Source organism: Abramis brama, assembly GCF_963993115.1.
Source record: "Abramis brama genome assembly, chromosome: 11".
Taxonomy (NCBI): Eukaryota; Metazoa; Chordata; class Actinopteri; order Cypriniformes; family Leuciscidae; genus Abramis; species Abramis brama.
In genome coordinates this window covers 18,564,684-18,590,660 of record NC_139973.1, presented here as the reverse complement: position 1 = coordinate 18,590,660, position 25,977 = coordinate 18,564,684, and the positions used below count along the sequence as shown (strand labels likewise).

The 25,977-nt window shown below is 38.9% G+C and overlaps 1 protein-coding gene across 2 annotated transcripts; it reads left to right on the top strand.

Annotated features, from left to right (window-relative positions):
• The first annotated feature begins 572 nt into the window (after positions 1-572).
• espnla (espin like a) lies at positions 573-25,974 on the top strand. Of its 2 annotated transcripts, none has more exons than XM_084127884.1 (10): positions 573-981; positions 4,328-4,518; positions 11,421-11,607; positions 11,712-11,894; positions 12,044-12,175; positions 21,680-21,820; positions 22,201-22,354; positions 22,590-22,750; positions 23,940-24,104; positions 24,191-25,974. In XM_084127884.1, the coding sequence occupies exons 1-10, from the start codon at positions 688-690 to the stop codon at positions 25,673-25,675; spliced, it is 3,093 nt and encodes a 1,030-aa protein (XP_083984010.1). In that variant the 5' UTR covers positions 573-687; the 3' UTR covers positions 25,676-25,974. The 2 variants fall into 2 exon arrangements, with proteins under 2 accessions (XP_083984010.1, XP_083984011.1); XM_084127885.1 differs by lacking the exon at positions 573-981 and adding an exon at positions 2,303-2,477.
• Positions 25,975-25,977: the final 3 nt, after the last annotated feature.

Below are 25,977 nucleotides of genomic sequence, written 5' to 3'. Positions count from 1 at the left end.
ACAAAGACCTGTTCATTGTAACTTGGCGGCTGCACTTAGTTACATTGGAATGTGACGGAGCGTGCACGTTCAGAATGAGACCAGGATATCTGTTACCAGTACAACAAAGCTGCAACAGCATTATTAAATGAGCTAAATGGAGTCTCTTTAACGTCTCAGTGCTGATCTGATCTCACCTGACACTGAATCATTAAAGTTCATATGCTCTAACCAAACTGCCCCATTCGAATCCCTTGTTGTCTTTCCAGACACACTCTTGGCCATTCAGACAGAAATGAATTTTTAACATGTGAAAGTGAGGCTCACTGTAATCTCTAATCACATGCCACATGCCTGCACACCAGTCACACGTTTTAGTAGGTCTTCAGAGGCCAGTTCTCTCATTACTCTTGTGTCTGCTGCCAGAAGAGAGGGCAACCTTGTGCAGGTTGGTAAGCGAGCACAAAGGCAACGGCCCGGCCATGCAGAGAGCACCGTTGCATTGTGACGTCTTTCATTACCTTTACAGCTCACCGGGCCAGACCTGCTGCTCGCCTCCACTCACCCAACCCCGCCAGCTGGCAGACGTTTAGGTGTCGGCTTCCCGTGTGTGTGCATGTGTGCCGCGGGGGGTAGGTTGAGTTGCCCTAGACACCCTCCGTCTCCAGTCATAGGCGGTCAGCGCAGGAGCAGAGAGGCAGGGTTGACATGGTGCTCCAAAAGGCCATCGCCGCAGCCCGCGATGGAGACCTACAGGCCCTCAGGGAGCTCGCCGAAACTGGATGTCTAAACGGCGCCATTGCGGATGCACAGGGGGCGGGACTGGTGCACCATGCTGCACGCTGTGGTCAGCTGGACTGCCTTTGCTTTCTGGTGACAGAAGCTGGCCTGCCGGCTGACAAAAAGGCCCTAAATGGAGCCACACCTGTCCATGATGCCGCAGCTACAGGTCACACCCGGGAACTAAAGTGGCTTGTACAGGTTGCAAGATGCAATGTTAAGGTGAGTGGACAGTGTAATCCTGTAGTGCGGACAGAGTTGGATTGCGGGTTGCTATTTAAATGAGTGATTTTGCTTTCTTTTGTAGGCCACAAAAGGTGATGTTAGGAAAATGTTCATGCTGTTCTTTTCCATGCAATCAAATTAGACTTTCAAGCTTCAAAAATGACAAAAGACACAATACAAGTAGTCCAAATATGACTTGTGTGCGATAATTCCAAGTTTTTAAATAGCCTGTATTGTACTGTATTGTTATTTTTACACTAGCTCCACCCACCAGACAAAATTCCAAAAGAAACCAGGCTGGTATAGCTGGGACAGTGGCATGGAGAGTTAGAGCAGTGGATTTAGATCTTGACAACTAACCTGAGTTTGAGTCTGACTTTTTACTGTCCCATTCTTCTCCCTTTGCTCATTGCAAATCAGAGACTAGGAAATAAAATGCCTACTTTGGTGTTTAATAGTGGGAATAAGGTCCCAATAAGGCAGCAACCATTTTTATTGTAATGAATATGCTCTGAATATGTTGTTGCTTACTGTATATTACTCTGAGATGCAAATAGTATGTATTCGCACAAAGTATAATAGCATTGTGCAAAAAGCCTGATTTTCCTCTCTGCTACTTTAAAATCTCATTCACTTTCATGCATATTCAAATATGAAGCATTAAGATTCACCACTCCTGGTTTAATATGAATGATGCCAAAAAGCACTGGTTCTCATGTTTCTCCTGTTACTAATTGCAGTGCACTAAATTTGAATATGCCCATATCACAGAAATAAAAAGATTGTTAATATTGGCCTGATTCTCACATTATCATATGGGTATATTTTCAGAACACATGAATATTGCACACAATATTAGGATTTCTAAAGGATCATGTGACACTGAAGTAATTGCTTCATAAAATTCAGCTTTGACATTGCAGGAATAAATTCGATTTTAAAATATAGTAAATAGAAAACAGTTTTGTTAAAACAAATTGTAATATTTTTTCACAGTACTGTATTTTGATCAATTAAATGCAACCTTGCAAGAGACTTAGTTGAAAAAATGTTACCCTCCCCCAAACTTTTGAATGGGGTATTGTTCCACAGAAGCCAACATAACACAGATTTGAAACGACAAGTCCACATGAAATCAAAATTGACCATATTTACTTTGTTTGCCTAAATTGATCGTTTTGTGGTGAACAATTCATCCATGCAAGTCAATCCACACAAAAAAATTTTTTGGCTTCGTAATCTTTAATCAAAATCTGAAAATGCCCCTCCCCTCTGCATTGGAGGACCTTCCCTGATGACGTAGGTTTGAGGACTTGGGTTGGGAAACGCTTAACCACTCCCCTCAAACCGTTAGTCTGTTATGAGCGAGCGATGGAGAGGAGGAGCGCTAGAGTAAAACCCTGCCCTCTGTTCAATATTCCTTTTCACTGGGAAATATGTCACAACACTGGAGAAAAGTCGTTTGCAACTTCCGGTTCACGCGGACTTTAAGGGTGAGTGAGAGAGTTTTCATTTTTGGGTGAACTATCCCTTTAATGAAAGAGGTCAACAACGCCCATTCCTGCTAGCTGCTAATGAAATCCATCTCTGACTTGCCGTATTGTATGAACTTTGTGTGTGATGCAAACCACCAACCAAAATCTGTGAGAAATATAACTTTCACAGCGCATTGTGTGTTCACATGGAAAGCAAGAATATTATTGGTAAGCAACACCTGCTCCAAATATAGCGCCTTACATAAGTAGTTTTCCTGGTCCAGGAACTGTAGAACGGTGTGAATGGTGTGATTACATCACTTTCCCTTGCTCTGTTTACTCTTTGCTCAGTAGTATTGCATGACCACTGTAATCATGACCAGATGGGTTAGAGGGGGCTCAATCTAACAGTTAATGCTATTTGTTTACCAGGGGAGAACAGGCCATACTGCTCCTCCGAGACACACACACCGCCTATTCTCACACTAATGCAAACCAGTGCTTTTAACATCGGCAACCTCTTGATCTAATTTATGGCCAGCTGTGTTGTATTAAAGTAGATGTTTTAAGTGCCTTGTTATCACGAACTAAAGTGATAACAATATTCCAGGTTGGTGGTCTTGCTTGGAGTTCATCAGAGTTTTTTTTAAGCCTGTGCTTGCCAAGGTGAGGTCAAAGTTGTACGGGGTTGAATTATTAATGAACATTTCCTTGGTCTGATTAAATAAAGATGGCAACACTAATTTGATCACATTGGTGGAGTAGAGGAGTGATGTCCCGTTCAGGAACGAGGTCTGTGTCAGCAGCAGCAGATTTATAGTAGAATGGGTAATACGACTGTTTTTATGATGACATCATGATGACCTCTATCAAACTAAATGTTCTTTCAGGTTATTATGAACTCAATGGCAGCATAGTTTTATAGTATTTGTATTCTCACTTTTCACATTCAAAAATAATAGCATGTATTATTAATAATCTTTCCTTTAGTTTCCTCCTGCTTAGGCAAACTTTATTTGTTAAATCTATCTGCAGTGTGGTAAGTTTAGGTTATCACAAACTGACGTAATCGTCAAATGAACTGAGGATAAAAATCTGGTTTAAAACATACTTGTCGGTTTCATATGATTTTGAAAACTTTTATACCATTTTTGTACCAGTTTTAAAATGATTGTTTGTCTCTAAAAATGTCATGTGGTGTAACCATCAAGTAAAAAGTGATAACAAATTTTCTTTACATTTTGAATACGCATCTTAATCATTAACATGTCAGAATATAAAATATATTTTTCAAAGGAAATAAAATTGACAATATTGTGAATTGTTAATTCATAAATATTACATTTGACCTCATAAAAAGGTTTTATGACTTAATGAGACTTATTGATGCAGTCATGAGGTTCTGTATGGGTGCTTTCTATGATATAATTTCCTGGATTTCTTTTCAAGAATGCAATTATTTTTCATATTAATGCTTTTTCTTCAATATGTTATCTGGACACTTGTCTCACCCTGACATTTTTTACATTATGCTGCTAAAAAAAAGATCAAAATTAATATAAATTAACACCGTAAAAAAGAGGTGTATAGAACTCATTGTATGTACTGCAAATGGTATGTTTAATGTATTTTTATATATATATATATATATATATATATATAAATTAATAAGACAATGCATATATTATACATACATATATAGTATAACATTTTTTATATATATATATATATACAGTATATATAACATTCAGATAATAACTGTTCAGAACAGTCATTGTAGGAAATTGAACTTTTTGTGTGCAACGAAGAAAATAATTGAATAAAGAACTGTTGTTTATGACTATTCTTATTTGTTTCTTTGCATTCAGGATCAGGATTCTGGTGGGGCCACTCCGCTCCATCTTGCTGCACGGTTCGGGAAGGTGGAAGCTGTCCACTGGCTGTTATCTCATGGGGATGGAGCAGAAGTAGAGACAAACTGCGGTGCTCTTCCTGCCCACTATGCTGCAGCAAAGGGTGACCTCACCTGTTTGAAGCTGCTGATTGGTCAAGCTCCAGGGTACAGTGTTACAACTCAGACACGTACTAATGAAACAGATAAATCTCATGTGGCAGAGGTGGATGAAAAGAAGCATGTGACAAATTGTTTTGGGTCACTAATCTTGTGGGTCACACGTCTTGAGTTATTTGAGTACAATGAGTGTCTTTTTAAAAACAGATCCAATTACTTCTTGTAAGCACAGCTTAACATTTATCTGAAGTAGATAGACATTTTGGTTCAATATGGTGATTTGTTGTCTATTCATGTATTGACTGCACAGAGCCATCTACACGTTTCAGAGCTCAGCCACTTGTTATTGGAACAGCATGTGCCAAAAAGCTACAGCTTTTCAACAGCTACCTATTATAATTTCTTTATATGATTATGGCCTGGTTTCACAGACAGGGCTTAGATTAAGCCAGGATTAGGCCTTAGATCAATTAGGACATTTAAGTAGCTTTTATAAACATGTTAAAACAGCTCAAATATGCATTTTAGTCTGGAACTAGGCTTAAAGGGATAGTTCACACAAAAATGAAAATTATGTCATTAATTATTAACCCTCATGTTGTTCCATACAAGTAGACTTTCGGAACACAAATGAAGATTTTCTTTCTTTCTGAGCGATTTCTGTCCCTCCATTGACAGCTATGCAACTACCACTTTGACTCTTCAAAAAGTTCATAAAGAGATCGTAAAACTAATCCATATGAGCGGTTTAGTCCAAATTTTCTGATCACTTTATATTATGAACAGATTGAATTTAGGCTTTTATTCACATCAGCAAACATAAACAGAAGCTCAACTGAACCTGCTTGACTTATGAGAACAAACCTCTTGCGGAAGCTCAAACGTTCTGTGTAACACTCAAGAATGAATCTCATTGGCTCTTGCTGAAGCTCAAAGGTGCTTCGTAATGCACAAAAATGAACCTGTTATTGCCGAAGTTCAAACGTTCTGCGTAACACGAGAATGAACCTCATTGGTTCTCACACATCAAGCGAACATGCTTGAGCTTCCATTTACCACAACTGATGTGTGAGTTGATGAATTATATGTGAATAAAAGCCTAAATTCAATCTGTTCATCATATAAAGTGATCGAGTCTCTTCAGAATATTTGGGCTAAATCACTCAATTCATATGGAAATATAAATAATATTAAAAAAAAATTTATAAGCAAATGAAACAAATAATATTTATAAGCAAATAAAACAAAGATTATTAGAGTATGTTTTCCAAGAATATACTATTTCCATTTTGGTAACACTTTATAAAAAGTGTACAGTAATAAAGTATTTACAAATAATTTGCAAACTATTAGTTTATAGTTAATTAATTATGGTGACCAGATTTCTCATGGTGGAATACGGGACGGGATGGACAGGTACGTTGTTAAAATACATTGGTTAGGATTAGGGGATAGAATACAGTTTGTACATTATAAAAATCAATGTATATATATATAATATACATTGGACATGATACATGGAAACCGTGTGTGTGTGTGTGTGTGTGCTTGATTTATTTGTAAACATTTTAAAGAACACTGAATATGAATGCAATTAATGTCCAGGTTGGTTTAAAGGAGTAAGCACTTAATTGATGACATTTTCAGATTTTCTGTGACCTAATCTAAAGTGAGAACTATTTATGGGTAACAAGTTGTTAACAAAGCATTATCTAACTCTTTACATATGAGCTAATTAAACAATAACACTTTGTTAATTACAGTGACAATGAATGAAGAACATAGTCTATTATTGTATTAACTACAGTTTATGAACTATTGACTATAAACTTATAGTTTACAAATGATTTATTCATGATTTATGAATGATTTACTTCAAAATTTCACATTTAATTAAATGTTACTTGCTATTTCTTTGTAATTAATTGTGAAATTTACTTGCGTTTTCTGAGTGAAATTTTTTTTACACAATTTTTTTTGTGACAATTATAATTCTTGTTATTCCGTCTTGTCCAAAAACAGCAACAGTAAAGAAGCCTATATTCATCACCCTGTTATTCATCCATGTGTTTGGAAATCTGAGGGTCTTGTAACACATGCTTTGCCCGGGTGGTGTAATGGGAAGTACCCCTTATACCAAAGATACTTGAATGTGCTTCCTCAGTCTCATTTAGCTAGATATGGTTTTGAAGGCGATAATTGCTTGAAGAATTGAAATGGGTATTTAGGTTGTGCTTAATGAAAAGTGATGGAGGGAGATGAATTGAGCTATAGAGATCCAGTGACCCCCAACAAACTAATTCAGTTCAGAACCCAAAGTTGATTATCAGTTATCTTGTTTAAGCCTATCAATCTTGCATCCTTTTCTCCCTTTCTCTCATGCATGTACAGATACTTGGTGCGTCTTTTGCATGGCCACATATACAGTGGCTGTCATATACTGCTCCGAAACACCCGGGTTGAGGATCCAATCGTAGTATTTATTAAAAGGGTAATCCACAATCGTAATCCAAAAAACTGGCAAAGGTCAAATCGCAGGCAAACAGTTCAAACAATATCAAATTCCAGGGCAGAGGCAAAACAATAAATCCATAGGAACAGGCAGAGAATAGAAAACCAAGACACAGGAAACTAGGGGAATGCTCAAATGCAATACAGACACATGCAAGACTTAGCAATGAATGACTGAATTGACCAGGCTTATAAAGGGTTATATCTGGTCCTATAAACAAGATGTCCAGGAGGGAAGTGGAGCGGAGGGGAGGGGGACCCGGGGGCGGGATGGAGGGCACGGCCCATGTGGTGGAAGAAGACCCCCAGGGCAAATCTGGCGGAACTGGAGACTAAAGCCTGGAACACACCAAGCCGACGCCGACGAACTAGCGCTGATGAAAGCCGACTGTGTTGTCGCCTCGCGTCGGGGTAAAAAGCTGCACTTGAACACACCGAGAGAACTACAGCCGACTGTCAGCTAGAATGCGCGTTCTGCGCCTGCGTGTAAATGAGACAACTGTCTATTTCTGCAGATATATTCGTCTATATTCGTTATTCAAAAAGGGAAACCGACGCTGCGGCTGCAGATACACAAACCGTAAACAAAGCAGTGCGTGCTTAGCCTACCGTTTTGAATATCAATCCTGCTAAACACTCTTTATTCCACTCCTCTCGTGTTAATATTGAAATATTCGCCAAGGAACACTCAGGTAAGATGACGTAACATTAGAACAGCCTTCTATCTGTACCGTTTTGACTTTGCTCGCTGTTTTGCTATTATTCTCGTGCACTGACTCATTCACTAAGCTGAACAGCCAATCAGAGTTCCCTCTTTCACCGACGGCCCGACGCCGATTCAACATGTCGAATCGGCCGTTACAAAGCCGACGAGGACCAATTTCAGCCGACGGTGCGGAACACACTGAGAAGATTTAGTCGGCCGACGCACGGAAACTGCCCGACGGCCGACCGTCGGCTTGGTGTGTTCCAGGCTTTACACGGCGAAACTAAAACACACCAAAGAGAGATTAGGATTGGCCTCAGGGGCCGTGTCAAAACAGGTAGGGAGCTCAAGGGCATCTTCGATGTTCATAAAGGGACCAGAAGGGTGTTCCAGTTTGGCCCCTGAGGTAATTTCTGGGCAGACAGGAAGTTCATAAAAGACCTTTGTGGTCGTGTCGGGGCAGACAAGCAGTTCAAGAACGACCTCTGCGGTCGTGTCGGGGCAAACAGGTAGTTCAGAAACGACCTGTGTGGTTGTGTCAGGGCAAACAGGAGATTTGGGGACGACCTCCGTGGTCGCATCAGGGCAGACAGGAGACTCTGGTGCAGGAGTGGGCTCTGGAGTGGGCTCATTGGCTGAAGCGGGCTCTGGAGCAGACTCATGTACTAGAGCGGGTTCTGGAGAGGACTCATGGACTAGAGCGGGTTCTGGAGAGGACTCATGGGCTGGAGAGCAGTGTGTGGCCCAAACACACAAAATGGCCATCACCGTAACCGGGAGTATAACTGCCAGTGGGACCACCTCTGACACACCCAGACTTGGCACCACCGCAGAGATTCCAGCTGCTCGCACCGACGTAAGTGGTGTGTCCTCCAAACTGGAAACCAGTCTCAAATGCCTAGGTGTGGCGAGCAGGACAAGGTCGAGGGCCGTGGGAGAACGGCGCCTTGATAGCTTCAGATGTGATGTTCATGACGACCGGAAACAATGATGTGGCGTCCATGATGGCTGGAGACTCTGGTGTGACATCCATGTTTTAAACAGCCTCTGGTGTGGCGGCCATGTTGTGGACAGGCAAAGAAGTCAATGAGAGCATAGTCTGAGGGGGTCAGTGAAATTAGCAATACTTAGAAAGTCCTGGATGTGGTCCTCGAGCAAGCAAGTTCCCTGACGAAGGCGGAGGAGATGTACTGCTGGATCCATGATGTGTCTAAGTCTTCTATCATATACTGCTCCGAAAAATATGGGTTGAGGATCCAAACGCATTATTTATTGAAAAGGTAATTCACAATCATAATCCAAAAAACAGGCAATTAGTCCAAACAATAACAGAGTCCAGGGCAGAGGCAAAACAGAGAAATCCAAGGGAACAGGCAGGACATCACAAACCAAGTCACGGGAAACTAGGAGAATGCTCAGAAATGCAGTACAGACTCATATAAGACTTAGCAATGAATGACTGAATTGACCAGGCACGAGGTGTCTCGTATTTTTTACGAGGTGGGAAGTCATGTTTACGACTGCAGGTGCGTTCAAGTCACTTTCGTCGGAGTAAGATGGCGGTGTATTTTCTCTTAATTAATTACACAAAAATACAGCAAGGTTCTTAAACTCTACTTATAGAAAATGAAGAACAAAGAAATGTGCATCAGCTGTGTTTTTCTTTTTTATGTTTTTAATTAATTTATGAAGCCACTGTAAACTTTAACACTACATATTATATTGTTATATTAAAATGCTATCATAATTTGTGCAGGCAAATAGCTTACTTCACTGTAAATAGAAAAGCCTGACAATATCACTGCTAAATACCTTTAAGCATTGTGGTATTCCGCCTTGTTTCTCACTGACACGCCCCCAACTCAAAAAGGGCTTAAAGAAAATCCAGAGCTTCTCACTCTTACTTATGACACTGTGGTGGCGTTCATGTGTGTTCAACTTGTAAATACGATCATGCCTTGAACGCATTGGTGAGATAATGATGCTAATGAGACACAGCTGACAGCAATCAGGGATGATGAGTCCGAGCAGTGAGTTCTGGGAAATGTAGTCCATGTGTGAATGACAATGAACAAGAGGGGAGTGCCCTCTGGTGGACAAACGGTCTGGTGATCATGACAGTGCATGGTCAGGACGAAATAGAACCATGTTTGTGTATAGGATTAGGCAAACTTAACATACAGCCAGGGGAATGCATATATTAGCCTCAGGGTGTAGAAAATCCCAAGTGAGAGCCAGAGAGCTGGTGTATAATGGATGCACCTTATCTGTCACAACATACTAGAAGTGAACTGTTTTAGCTGCTTCTCAATGTTAATAATAAAATAATAATTCATTACATTTATATATCACTTTTCTCTGCTCTCAAAGTGCTTAACATATGGAAGTAGGGAATCTCCTCAACCACCACCAATGTGCAGCATCCACCTGGATGATGCGACAGCAGCCATATTGCGCCAGAACGCCACCACACACCGGCTAATTGGTGGAGAGGAGACGGAGTGATGAAGCCAATTGGTATATATATATATATATATATATATATATATATATATATATGGGGATGATTAGGAGGCCATGATGGACAGAGGCCACTGGGCAAATTTGGCCAGGATGCCGGGGTTACACCCCTACTCGTTTCAAAAGACATTCTGGGATTTTTTGGGACCACAGAGAGTCAGGACCTTTGTTACTGAACCCAAAGTCCTGAGCCCTTCACACCTCGAGAGATCGGCACTAGGTGAAAATATTAGAGCTTTTTGGAATAACAGTTTTACTGATTTATGATTAAAATAAGGTTTGTATAATAAGCAAAGCAACTACCAAATAGATGTGAATTTACATGCTTGGTCAATAGTACAACATCTATATAACATTTATTTATTGTTTTAGTCAAGTTCCAAATTGCCTGATAGCCAGTCAGTTGCTCCTGAAAGATGTGTATTTTCTGAAGGCCGTAGGGGTTTCAGCTGGTGAAGGTTCAGAAGAAGTAGGAAGTAAGATTTTTTATTGTTTTAAAAGATTTTGTTACTTGTATTCTGTAAGGCCACTTTACATTGATCAAAAGTGACAGTAAAACTTTTATAATGTTGCGGAACACACTGAGAAGATTTAGTCGGCCGACGCACGGAAACTGCCCGACGGCCGACCGTCGGCTTGGTGTGTTCCAGGAGACTTCTTTCAAAAACAATATTTGCTAAAAACTGCTATTCAAAAAAAAAAAAAAAAACTTAGAAAACTCCAGAGGGAACCTATGGTGAATTAGCCTTCTGCGTTGGCCTACAAATTGATGTCACGACTGAACAGCTCTATTGAACTTTGCATTAACTTTACATTAAAGTGATTAATATCCAGGTGGTAATTGGTTTAACAGTTGTAGACATTCTGGCTGAAAAAGGTCTTCCTTTGCTCTGTTTACCCTTATAAAATAGTTGATTTACCAGACCTTATATATCGAGATTTCTTTAGCACATGTTTGAATCATGATTAAATCCAATGAGTGAATCTCAAGTCATTGGCCACACGTCAAGATGACCAGTGACACAGAGGTTGATTGAAGGAGGAATGCATGTCATCCATAGATAAAGACACAGGAATACCAATAGCAGAGAGAGATTTTACTTCACTTCAGATTTTCACATATTTTAGTGTGAGATTCATATCAGCCCTCAAAAACCCACTTAAAATATCAAATTATACTTTGAATAAACATTTAAATAAACCTTTTTTTCAGGTCTGTTAATCGACAGACTAATATGGGTGCCACGCCGCTGTATCTGGCCTGCCAGGAGGGACATCTGCATGTTGTGGAGTATCTTGTGAGAGACTGTGGAGCTGACGTTCATCTAAGAGCCCAAGATGGCATGACCCCATTGCATGCTGCAGCTCACATGGGCCACCATGAACTGGTGGTATGGCTGGTGGGTTATACATTTACCTACACACATATACGCTTTGGTAACATGTTGTAGTAAAGATCTACTACAGGTTTACAAGTGCATACAACTTGTTTGGTCTATTGCAGGCGTCTTTCACAGACGTCAACCTGTCTACCCAAGATAATGAAGGGGCGACTGTTTTACACTTTGCTGCCAGTGGGGGGCATCATTGCATCTTGGAGACGTTGTTACAAATGGGATCAAAGGTCAAAAAGGATTACTGGGGTGGCACTCCTCTACATGATGCAGCAGAGAATGGGGAAATAGAGGTGGGTTTAAATTAGGATGCGAGTCTGTTGTGTGGTGTCTAAAACAGAATTGATGTTAATTATGCATTCTAAATCTTAACTACACTTATAACATTGCTATGTATGAATAATTTTTAATAATTAAATGATGAATTATAATATTTTTCCAGTGCTGTCGAATTCTACTGGGTCACCAGATCAGCCCAAAGGAAAGAGACATAGATGGATTCACGGCCGCTAATCTGGCTGAATACAATGGCCACTTTGAGTGTGCCAGATACCTTCGCTCTGTGGAGAGAAATGTAAGGGTCATTTCTTACTTTTGTTAATCAAAAAGGTTTAGGGATTGTTCTTACAAATGTCTTTCTAAATCAGCCTGATGCACACATGAGACACTGGTATTATTTGAAATTTCATGCTGCTCATGTCTTGATATAATGTTGTAACGTTCTAGGTCCAACTAAGATGATCAATATACAAAAAGGTTCAAACCAAAAGTATTTATTTAGTAAAACAAGCTCAGGTAATCCTCATGAAATAAGGCAACGTAACAGCGTGTAACATACGACTGCAACTAAGTAAAGGAAATGAGAAACTTAAATACACAATGATTAACTCAAAGACTAACAGGTGTGATCGTTCAATGAGTGTCCATGGCAACTAATGTCTGGCGGGAACACACAGGAACATAACTGAAAGTCCAATATGAAAATGAAAACAAAGGCAAAATGAGAAAAATGTCTTCTACAACTATTAGAATTGACCTAAAAGATAATTTGTGGTCAAATGCAGGAGAGTGATTTTAATTATTTTAAAATCATAAAAATTTTAATTATCCCATAATTTACTCACCCTCAAGCCATCCTAAGCGTATATGACTTTCTTCTTTCAGTGGTTATATACTGGGTCTTCCCAGCTTTGTAATGGCATTGAATAGTGCCCGGGTTTTTGAAGCTCCAAAAACGCATCCATCCATGATAACAGTAATCGATACGACTCCAGTAGGTTAATAAATTCCTTCTGAAGCAAAACAATGTTTTTTTGTAAGAAAAATATTCATATTTAAAACTTTATAAACTATAATCACTGGCTTCCAGCAACAGCCGTACACGCGTTCACGAGAGAATCGAGTTCCAGCGGAAGGGTGACCTCTGACCCAACATATGACGTAGGCGTAGCATAAGCTTAGGTGAGAATAGACGCCTCTCGTGAAAACCACGTAACTCTCTCGTGAACGAGCGTACGGCTGTTGGCGGAAGCCAGTGATTATAGTTTATAAAGTTTTAAATATGGATATTAAGCTTTGTTTTACCTTTCACTTAAATGAACTAATCCTTTAACCCTCTGATGCATTAATTATAAAATAAATATTTATTTTCAAATTAAATTTTTTTGTGTTTTACACATAATTTGCATTAAAGGTGTAATGTAAGTCAATGCCAATTTGTAGATAATATTAAAAAATAAAATGACAATTTAAACCATTAACCTACATTATTATTTAAAAAAAAAAGGAAATGTAATATTCCAACGTCATTACTGTGGATGTATTTTCAAAATCCATGAATAATTGCACAATGAAATTGTAACTTTGATCCTATTCTACAGAAATGTTTTTACCTCACTTAATTTGTTGGAACAAAAGGTATATGTACTGTACATATTACAGATGTAATGCATCGGATGGTTAAATATCTTTCATGAAGTGTCACTAGACAAACTCAGATAGCAAAAGCAAAAATGAATCAAATTAATTTCTTGCCTTGAAGGGTCTGAAATCAGATTTCATGATCGATTTGTTTTGACTGACATGTCCATTTACATCAGGAGCGTCTGTGAAAATCAAGCCAGTAACTTTTGAGGTGTCATGTAGCATCCACTTTCTAAGAAGAGGCTTTTGTGTGCGGTGTACCTTAATGGCCTTTCAGCCTTCTTGTTTCTTGAGGTAAATAAGATGCTGCTCAATTTAAGTCATACATTTTTCAAGGGTGAACATGGTAGTGCTCATGAGGCGGGCACAAAGACTGAACCGTATAGGAAAATAAATTAATTCCACATTTAGAGCACAAAGTTGATGGATCAGTCTATGGGGTTTTCTGCTGTTCTGGTGATTTACTGTATCTCACAACTATGCGTTCTTTCTTTTCTGGTTTGAAGATGTCCATCTGCGTTAATAGGCGGTAGAAATAGCAGCTGTTTTTGCTGTTCCCATTCAAGTTTTTGTCTTGGATTTCCTCCAACATACCTTGCTTAGCTGATAAAACATGTTTAACGAGCTAATACTGAATGTTTGAGCTAAAATCCATATGAAAAATTTTAGAGGAACTGAATATTAATTTTCGTTAAGTAAACATGTTGTATAGAGTATAGGCCATAAATTTATTTTATTTAAACCTCTATGGATTATGTTGGTTACTCAGCTGTTGAATTGTAAGAATATTACTGACAAACTTATTACAATACAAGCTGATTTTTTTTATGGAAGATTTGCTAGTTGAACCTATAAATAAAAGTTTTCTTTTTGTTTCATTTTTCCAAGTTGCACTGGAACCATAAAGCAAGTTCTTGATATAAATGTGAATGTTTCATATGAATTGTACTCTAAGTTTGAAAAAGCAAAGCCAGATCTAGGACTTGAAGCCATGTAATGTAAACAGGTTAAAAAACAATTAAAGCCAATAAAGAATTAAATCAAGTTTCATTCATTTAAAGGTACCGTATCTGTGATTCCACAGAATTAATGACATGGTCTCCAATAACCTTACTCACACTGTTCCATAGATCTAATGCAGAAATATAAGCTCCCTGTCAACATGGGCATGAATAAATCAGTAATTCATTGCTCCTATATCGATGTGAGGCTCAGGGTGCTACTAGATGTCAAAAATTAAGTCGACCTGTCCCAACAATAGAGATCTAATTAGTGAAGGGAGGCTGTTGAAGCATCAGATGCTGCCGTTCGCAGTCTCCCTATGTACTGGGGGTGTATCAGTTTCCTTCTCACCAGCAGCCTAGCTCAGGTAGAGGGCCGGGGGCTGAGCTGGTTATGGGATCCACAGGGTTTGGTTTCAGGGTTTTTACCATTCTAATGCTTGGAAACAGATACTTGATCTATCAAATCAGTTGGAGAACAGGATGTTTGTTGGCTTCAAACGTGCATCTGATTGAAAACCATCATTACCACTACCATTGAAAAGCTAAGAAATATATATATATATTTTAAAGGGCACCTATTATGCTACTTTTTACAAGATGAAAAATAAGTTCTGATGTCCCCAGAGTGTATATGTGAAGTTTTAGCTCAAAATACCTCACAGATCATAAAATTGCCACTTTTTGGGGGTGAGCAAAAATGTGCCGTTTTTGTGTGTGTCCCTTTAAATGTAAATGAGCTGCTGCTCCCGGCCCCCTTTCAAGAAAAGGGCGGAGCTCAGTGTTGCCAGACGTACGATAATTATCGTATCTGTAAGATCATTTTGACCTCCCATAAAAAAATTCCCATAATGTACGATAATTTCAGAATTGTGTGACACTTCAAATGATGGTCGTTGTAAGGTTTCTATACTCATTGATCTAGCTGTGGATTCTACGTTTACTGTGGTGTTATGCATGTCTTCCATCTCATCTCACGTTATGTTTTCTCAGCCAATCATCGTGGAGAATGACTCTCTCATGAGCAAGTAAATGTTCTTTTTGTATATTGTATACAAAGTTGTATATCATTAACGTCATCTCTGTATGTTTTGCAAGAAGAAGAAAAAAGTAAAAAAAAGAAAAAAGTTAACGTTCCTTCCACGACACTTAGGTCAGTTTTTTTCCAAGCTGAGGTCGATATTTTAGCAATAAAGTCATTTGTTGTTGGTCAATAAATAGCTGTATTCTGTACGTTTGACTCATGCACGATAATTTTCTTCCAAATACGATAATTTTACGATACGATACTTGGACATTTCCAATCTGGCAACACTGGCTGAGCTTCAACAAAACAGGACAATCTCACGCAGTAAATTGTCAGAAACTGTACGAGCAGTGTTCAGTTCGACCCGGAGTCGGACAATGATGCCCACAGAGACAGAGAATCTTTTTTCAATTGTTTTCCTATGGCAGTGAGCGTTCTGCATGCTGTTAAATTATCAAATTGGCAAATTAGCCCCACCTCCACTCACTCACACCAGCTCAGAGATCCACTCGTTGACATGATTGGTAACAAGGTAGTTTGTGACGTCAGAAACACCAGTGATTTCAAACTGCGTTTTTGAGACTGTCTTTGGTTCTCTGCAAAGCTTGTCTTAAAGCATATTAAAAACACCCCATAGACATATAAACAACATTAAAACTTGATTTTCACCACAGGGGGACTTTAATATATGAGATAATTGGACTTTTCTATGACAAGGCAAGGCTAGAAAAACGCATGAAAAGATAAAAAAAAAAATGTCATTTAAAATACGTATACACCCTGTGTGTACTCAAATGAATTCAATGTGTAAGGAAAATATGTTATTACTTTTTTACTTTTTAAAGAGTTTTTAAATTGAACCTTTTCTTGAAAATGTTATAATTTCTTTTTCTAAACCACATGAACCATGCAAGAATGCAAAAAAGTACATTTATAAGAACTTGCCACATGTTTTAAACCAGAATAAAGATTTTTCTTTTCTGTTTTTAATGGGCACTCTTATATTTATTGACCCAAAAATGGTTCCCATGCAGACCTCCCACTGGAAATAACTGAATGGTCCATATCAGCATTATTTCTCCTGGTCTGAAATAATGTATTGCAAGTTGTAGTGTACTTCACAAGGTTTTATTCCACCTCAGAGTGCTCAGGACAGGCCATCTCATTTCCTAACAGTGCCTATAATGGATTGTTTGGGCTTCTGGCCAGAGAGTTGCGTGCTAGGTATTTCCTCATGTTTTGGTTTCATCCCAAAGAGGTCACCCTCCCTGAGCACGGCCCTCCGCTCAAAGTGTGAGTGCCTTCTCCCTGAGACAGCTGCAATCAAATAAACAGATCAAGGGTTTATTTTACAACACGCATATATGCTTTCCTCCCATCCTTTTCAGGCAGGGAATTGAGAGGCCAGCTGTATTAAATGTGTTTCTTCTGGTTTATTTCAGTACAACAACAAAAATTGTTCTAGATTGGGATTTGTTCTTAGTGCGATGTTCGGTTTAGCTCTGTGGTTTGTTTATTGCAGGTGCTTTCAAGCATTATAAAAAACACTTTTTTTTCGGAACAGCAGGAAGCCTTTGTAGAAATGCCAGTGCTAAACGGCCACTAGGGGGTGGTAAGGGAGCTATTTGTTTATGAGCTTACCCCCATGAGAAGAATCTTTCAACGTGTTTCTCATCAAACGTTCAGTCATATCTCAAGAATGCTCTGATTGCTCTGACCTTTAGTGGTGCGCTACACATGGAACAGTGTTTACCACTTAACTGAGAATGTGCACACACAAAAAGTTTTGTAAATGCTTTCTGTGCACCTGCAGATTCAGGGTTTTCTATAAGAAATCTTCATTTCATAATTTCTTCTGTCTTTGTCCTCAAAGACAGTCGTTTTGCTGTGGGAACCAGTTTGTACATTTGAGATGTGCCTCCCAATACAGTACCAGTTGTTTATCCTCCTTAAAAACAAACACTGAAATATATTAATAATGGCATGAACTTTACATAAGTTGTTGGTGGTTTTAACAGGTAAGGGCATTGTTGCATCTGAATTCTTGTACTTTCATATGCTCTGAATTGGATGGAGAATGTACTTCTCGGCCATTAATGAATGTGTACAGTATGGACACATTCTCGGGCAATTTTACATCCGCCATCTTGACATTGTGTTCTTTGACCTATGACATACTAACTTTCTTGGTACTTATAGCACTTACAGTTCAAGTTTATGGACTTTGAATCTGATGGCCTCTCAGCTCCTGTGGCCTTATGGGATAGCGAATTGTCCATTGGTTCCACACTCAGCAGATGCAGAAGGCCATTTGGTTATTATTCACCTACTGAATCATGAATACCATGAATTTGGACATTCTCCTTAATTGACTTGCTGTTTTTTGCATACTGTATAATCGCGAAGTATGCATATTCGGATGTAGGGCATGTCCTATTTTGACTAGCTTCTACTAACTGACAAATTAATTTGCAGCAAAATAGCATAGATTTTAATTGGCCTTTGATATCTACAACGAAATCTGAATCTGAGACATGATTTATTTATACTAAATACTATAGTATTTTACTCTGAGCAGTTATATTTATTGTATTTTTACTAGAGGGTTCCTTCTATTCTATTTTCATCACTGACATTTCTAAAAAAGCACATGGGTCAATGACATATAAGACTGTCCATGATAAATAAAATAAAAAAATCTTTTAAAAATCTGTTTAAAAAAAAAAAAAACATGTTCCAAATTCTTAGAAATGTACTCTTTGTATTTGTATGGTGTAATTTTGTATGTTTTTTAAAGTAAAAAGTTTTTGCAAATATGATGAATTATTAATTCATCATAAATTCATAAATATCAATTACAACGCAAACTCTCAAATTATCTGACTTAATGACCTTGACACAGTCATTATACAGTCTTCAGGGGTCCTTTTGATGATATAATTTTATCATGTTGGTTGGACCACATGACCTTGTTGGTCACACTATTTGACTTTGATTTTGGTGCACTTTTTTATATTACAAACATTGAAGCAGGTTTGACAAAATATTTAATTTCATTTAAATATATATATATATTTGTAAGAAATAATAACAAATTATTATACCAAGCTACTTAAGGTTTGCTTTTCAAGAAATCCATTCTTTTAGCTTTTTTTTTATTTCATTATGATATCAGGGCCATTGTATCACCCTGTCATTAGTTATTTTACACTCTTAATTCTATAATAATGAATAATGCATTTTAATTCACAAACTTTATTTATTTTTAATACAATAATAGGTAGGACACCTGTATGTCTGCATGCTGATTTTTATGATGCTGGAGTCAAGTGATCTGAGAGTGCATTGTCATCTACTTTTCCAGGGCATGCATTATTAAGCAAATAATGGAAAGGTTCTCCTCATACAAAGCCCTGTCATGCAACACCTTTTTCATTGATTAGTGTTGATGTGTGTTAGGTCACGTCCCCAGTTTAATGCTGTGTCAGAGACCAAAAAAGCCACAACATCTGAACGAAAGAGATACAGTGTCTCTATCCGTTTCTTCTGATTTGACAGTCTCCTGCTTCCTATCACACCGTTCGCATGTTCCTATTGGTTTGCTCATTAGTGACATTGCCGGCTACCCAATCCACTGTGTAAATTATTAAGTGCATTCTCCTATCAGAGTTTATTGTTTATTGTCTGTTGGGCTATGGCCAGTTGTTAGGATGGTGTTGACTGAGTCTCTGGGTTTGGTGTTCACACCGTGTAGTGACACAGAGTGACCAGGCGCTGCCTGCTAGGATATCAACCACAATTAAGAGGACGGTAGTTTGTAAGTAACTATTGTGCTTTTCGCACATGTTGTGTTTATGGAGATAATGCAACGTTGCTATCTGTTTTTTGAACAATGCGTAATTATTTGTTAATTCCAGATCTATCATTGCATGAATTGCTGTATGTGAGCACTTGCTTTGTCTCTAAACTTTTGTATTGTTGAAATAGCTTTTTGTTTCAAAACGGATACAAGTTCCTTCTAATTGTTTTCATTTGACGATCTAAATATGCTCATAATTCTGATAAATAATTTTCACAGCATTACTTAAGATTTTTACATGTTGTAGTCTGTCTGAACAATTGGAATACATTTTTTTATTTAATTGGTTGAAGAGTCTGTGGATGGTTATTATTACTAGTTATGGTAATTATTAGGGAACCTATATTAAAATTCTGGCTGATACTTTTTGTTTTTCATGGCTAATGAATGTACCGACTACTTTTTCTAAATACATTGAAAAATGAAACATTAAGAATTAAAGCATCACAACAATTTAATGTACAGGATGTAAAATGTATATTCATTTTGAGATTTGCCAAAGATTACATTTAAAAGTGTAATTTATATTATTAGTGATTTTAAAGATAAACTCTAAGTTAACATTAAATGATAGCAAAGATAACCTAAATATAAAAAAGGGAACTGTGCATCCACAATTAAAATTCCATTATCAACCAATACCGATAAATACATATAAATAATAATAATAACAATAAACCTCTCTAATATCAGCCTGTAACCAATATACCAATACATTGTATACGCTATATTTACAGTATGCTTGATTGAACTGGTATGTTAGCTTTTCTTCATATCTGTTTAAACTTAGTTTAACAGTTTACCTGATATTGCTTGCTTACTTGTAGTATGTAAAACAGCTAACATAGAAAGAATGCCATCTTCAGCTCATTCATCATCCTTTCTCCATTTTAACATAAACTTTACAGCACACAGCTTTGCTGCTGTAGACACCTTGGACGGGTCGAAATTCAAGAACTGTCAAACATGTTCATCAGATGTTTTAACTGAAGGTGTAAATGTGATTTAACATAGAATGTATTGCTTACGTGTCAACACAAGTGTGTGGTCTTGAATTCCTTTAGCAAGCAGAGATATATGTGAAGGGTTTAACCTTACCAAACCTTTATACAAACTGTTTAGGCCTACATAGTTCTACCATTTCTGGTTCTTTTCTTTCATTCCCCCAATAATTTAATTTCATCTATTAGAACAGAACATTGAGAAATATTCCACGGTTTCTATTTGTTTCAACTCTTATCTTTGAGTATTCCCCCCCAAGTAACTGTTCAAAGCAACCAGTGAAAAAGAAAGACTTTAAATTGTTTTTCACCGGATTTCCACCATCTTACTACCATATAGGATTTATGGATTTGGTGCTTTTGCTGTCGTCTCACTCTCTTCATCAGCGTTCGTGTGGCCTATAAGGCAGAGAAGAGGATGTGAGGACCGTGTTTTTCCAGCATCCACTGCCTAAGCCACAGAAGAGGATAGCTGATGGAAACCAAATGTGCCATGGTGTCCACTGGCTTTGATTAAACCTTCACGCAGAGACAGATGCATCCTGATCGTGAGTGAGGAACTGAACTGCTGCTCAAAGGTCACGAAGGAAAGAGATTCCACTTCGCTAATGTAGTTTTGCCCCATATACCCACATTACCCCTCCCAAAGTTTATCTATTTATGAATTGCACAACTTCTGGGAAATGTATTCCTGCCTTTGCCCAAGCCGTGTCACAGCACATTTCGTGCTGTTTGGACATCAAAGTGCCGTGCAAGAGGAAATTGGGAGGACCACCTTGCAGAGACAAAGCAAAATAGCATGCTGCGGCATATCAGTGTTCCCTTTGATGCTCTGTGCGTGTGTGTGTTTTACAGAGAGCCCTTTGAGAGCCACATTTGATATGCATTCTGCATGGAGTCCATTAGGATATTACAGTTTCATCAGCGGTGATCTAAATGTTTCCATATACTCTGCATTTTCCCTCTGGTAAAGTGGGATCTAGATGTTGGGCTCAGGTACAACTATTTTGCCCCCTAGCTAGGGCCCCTCTTACTGTAATGCTCACATATCGCTATGCGGACCACAACACTGCACAAAAGACAGACCACAAATAGCTGTTTCTCATGTGTATGATTGGGATATTCTTCTGTGCGATGTATCGAATGGCAATAATTGGGCTTTTATTCCATTTTCCTTACAGGTCTACGTGAAATAATTTGCTTTGATGGCACACCACCTGAATCGGTAAATATTATATGATAATAAAAGTATTGTATTGTTTTGCAGCTCTGTCCAGCTGCACAGCCTCTGGAAGAGAACTGTCCTATAGAGGAAGAGCTTAGAGAGAAACCAGCTGTGTCCCGGCAACTTAGCTCTGATTATTACAGACAGATTACTAATACACACAATAACATGGACAGTCTTAAGGTGAGTCTTGTACTTTTTTGAAAAATAACACGATATGAATGACAAAGCATGCCATTAGTTCTGTTCTAAAATTCTGTGAGCTGTTTCTCTGCCTAATTCCTACATGGGTAGCTGCCTTCCAAGGCAGCGTTTTAACTGCGTAACACCTCTTAAATGACTGATTTCAAATGCTATACTTTGAAACAGCTCCATGCGCCACAAAAAAAGGAAAAACATCTGTCAATAGAATTCAATACAGTTTGACATAGCTTGTTGCTTAGCTAACTGCGCATGTTCTTTTGCATTAAATCAAAAAAGTGTGCTTTAAGGCATCACTATCTGGCTGTAGTAAGTGTTGACATTCAATTGAGTGCCTTTCCGTTTCATCTTTACCCCACCAGCACCCTGAGACAGAAGATTCGCCTCAAGCCCGTTACCCCGCTCCTCCTCTTTCACCTCCTCCACCCCCTTCCACCACTACCTCCTCGGTCAGATCATGTCCATCTCCTAACCCACATGGGAACGCTTTACACAATGTCCAAATGGCCACTACTGGTGAGAAAGCCCTAAGGGGGCTGTTTAATAACCCTAATGCTGCTCTGCAAGTTTTTTGAGAGCAAGAATTGCGTGGGCATTGCTGTCACCATTGACTCATCCTTCCTTAATTTCACTTGATGACTTAATTCCAGTTCAATGAGTAATGGTAATCAGCCTATGTGAATATGATCAGAACATAACTGGAAACAGATGAGAGTAACAAATGATGTTCTTGTTCTGATTGTCATTGCAGTGGTGAAGAACCTTAGCTCCACTACGCCTGCAAGTAAGCCAGTACCAGAGAAAGGGAAACTGCTAATGGGAGGAATGAAACTGGGAGAAATGAAACTGGGAGATGTGCAATCTATCGCCAGCTTTAAAAAATCTGCATTGACTGCAGATTTGACATTTTCAGTTAGTAAATTTACCATACACAGTTTACCATGATAACTAAGTCGAAAGGCCAGCTACACTGCAATGACAGACCAATGATGACCAATGGCGACAGTCACCAGATTAGAGCATGTCACTTCTCAGACGTTCCAAGACCAAAAAACGCTGATTCAGCTTGTTCAACGGGCAAAAACAGGCTCCAACAAATGCTAACAGACTCCGACAGGGGTGACACACTGATCTGATAAAACCTGACGAAATGTCTGTTGCCGTCTGTCTGTGCAGTGTAAATTGGCCTTAAGGCTGTGTTCACACTAGCAAAATACTGTTGTCGGTTCTTTGAATTCTAAATGCAGTCCATGAATCCATAAGTCTGAAGTCACATGATGTCACGTTTCCAGATCCAAAGGCTCCATGAGATCCCAAAATCAAACCACAAACAGTGCTAATACACACTGACAGTGCACTGTAGTACTCCCAAAAAATCATGATCCTAACCCTTATCTCCATATGGAAATTTCAGATGGCCAGACAGTGATTCTTCTCTGAATCTTTCTAATATTTGTTTTTTGGGATTCCGTGAGCCCGAAGATTGTACACTGTGAGTTTTTAAAAGTTTAGCTTAAAGGTGTGATAAAATTGAATAGTGCTTATGTAACGCACGTAGGCAAGTAGGAGCTGTAAACCTCACTCCCCTAGCTTCAAGAGGCGCGCTAGTGACTGATGCTAGTGGTTGCAGTCTTTAGCTTCCCACGCCGGACAACCCGGTTTGAATCCCGCTCAAATGCTGCACTCTACACTCTAAGCAAGATTTGCCGCATGAACTTGAGCAAGCTAACTGCGCAATACTTTAAAAGCATAAAAAATACTGTACACAGCACCATTGGTCCATTAAAAAAAAATGATATTGATGCTAAAGCTACTGTGTGAACAGAACACTTTGGGTTGTCTTGGTAAATACAGCTGTCAGTGATGGTTGATCATGTGAACATAGTTTATTTTTGACTTGAGCTTTTATGAAATGTACTGAAGCACTTTATCATATATGTAGAAGAAAACCGCATTATTATACAAGAAAGAACCAAGTTTATTAAATTCATGGTTTCATATTAGCCAAGCATTATAGTGCTGTTTTTGTTTTTTATGTACTTGACAGCTTAAGGGCACCAGTACTTGCCAATACATTATTATCTTGTCTTTTCTTTTTTAGAATAAAATGGTTGTGTTACCGACAGAGGAGGCTAATTTGTCTGATATTGATTACCTGGTACCCATGCACGATGAGAAGGGCAGACCTATAGCAGAATGGAAGAGACAGGTGATGGTACGACAGCTACAGGCCAGATTATTTGACCAGGAAACCCAGAGGATGAAGGTGAGCTACAAATAGTGCATTAAATGTCTCACTGCAACTTTCTCCAGGTTGGATTTTAACTGGATGTATTGTATCTTATTAAACAGGAGAATGGTAGTCGATATTCAAAGATGGATAGTTGGAGGTTCTCCCAGGCTCACAATGCCATCCTGGGTCCATTCGGAGAACTTCTAACAGAAGATGACCTCATTTATCTAGAGAAGCAAATTAAGAGTGTCTCGATGCATAAGAACTGCGAGGGCTATGAAATGGAGCTTGCTCATCTGGCCGAAGAACTTCGAAACATTCTCCCTGCACCGATAGTCAACATCACAGTCAACACCCAGTACAAAAACTCTACACAGACTCCCTTACCCGTTTGGTGCAACCGTATTTCAGGGATTGTGAAGAGTATGTCACTGCTTATGACCAACCTAACAGACCAGCCCTACTGCAAAATGCCAAACACAGAGCTTGTGAGTGTCTTCTCTCAGGCTTCAGAGAGGCAAGCCTCCACCAGAGGCAGGAGGGAGAAGATAGAAAACGAGATTCACCAGTTTGGGGTCTCTGTGAGGAACCTGAAGTCCAACTTTGAGAATCAGAATGAATCCTCATTGGAGGATTCAGGGAGAACAGAATCATTGGATGAACAAGAGAAAGAACTAGTAGAGAGTGGTTTGGATGAGGTCTCTCAAAAACAGGAACAAAGACCAGAGATTGACCAGAGTGATGATTCAGAGATCGACTATGTAATCAGCGATGCCATGGAAAGTACAACCCTGCGAAAGGAACGTATTGTGGTATTGTTCCTGGGTCACTGGAAGAAATCAGCTTATACTGTAACCGTGAGAAACGCTCAGAGGAAGCAAAGCGTTGATTCGCTGGAGATCTCTGTGAAGCCAAAGTGTGAACGCAAAGCTAGCCTGGATATCTCTCAGAAGAGGACCATGGAGAATGGCAAACTGGGGCACTTTTTCAAGCAGAGAAGTGGCATCAATAAGATGATTGGGAACTGGAGAAGCATGATCTCATTTGTACCGTCGCGGCAGATCCGAAGACTCAACCGGCAGCAGGCAATTTACTCACCTGAGCAGTTCCTCCCCCGTGTGGATGGATCTCCCGTTGACTACGACACGCTGACACTCGACCTCTTCATGCTCGGCTACTTTCACATACTGGAGTTGGATTTGCCAGCAGATGAGAGGAAAATGAGACACTTGCTGTGCTTTGAAGTGTTCGACCATGTGGGGCGTTTTACCTGGGAAATTGTCCGGGATTTTCACAAGGCTGTAATTCAGGACATTGAAGCTGGAAACCGTGAATGGAAGGATGGATTTGAGGACATTAAGGTGAAGTTCTTTGGCGATGGATCAGGCCAACCAGAGCTTGAACACTTAGAGCAGACCACAATGGTAGACAAGAGACCTGTGCCTAAAGTCATCGTACAGACGCCCACCCCAGATGAGGGCGATGTCCTGAAAAATAATGCAGATATTAGTTGTCTGACTAATGATGAAATCTGCAAATATATTGACCGTAGTTTTGCTTTCTGGAAAGAAAAGGAGGCTGAGATATTTGATTTTGAGGAATGACAATAAGCCGTTTGGGGGGAGGGTGGAATGTACATATAGATTTCTTAAAATCTTTAAGTATGTCTATTTTTCTTTTTTCTTTTTTTTTTGATGTAGAATTGGTACCAATATTTATACAGTTTTGACAGTAAAGGCATGCTTTTGCCATCTGCCGGAAGACTGCCATAAACTGTGTTTTTTTACACCTTAAAATCTGACATTTAGAGACTTACAGTAGACTGGTGTGCTTTATTTTGCACCAATATTAGAGGCTGCTTACTCTAATGATTAAATAAAAGATCATCTGACTGTTTACTCTTGTA

Excerpts from the sequence above, each read along its gene's own strand:
- espnla (XM_084127884.1), top strand. The coding sequence starts at position 688 with ATGGTGCTCCAAAAGGCCATCGCCGCAGCCCGCGATGGAGACCTACAG. Across the intron at positions 22,751-23,939 it reads CTGCAGATTTGACATTTTCA|AATAAAATGGTTGTGTTACC; the intron begins GTTAGTAAATTT and ends TTTCTTTTTTAG. Across the intron at positions 24,105-24,190 it reads AGGAAACCCAGAGGATGAAG|GAGAATGGTAGTCGATATTC; the intron begins GTGAGCTACAAA and ends CTTATTAAACAG.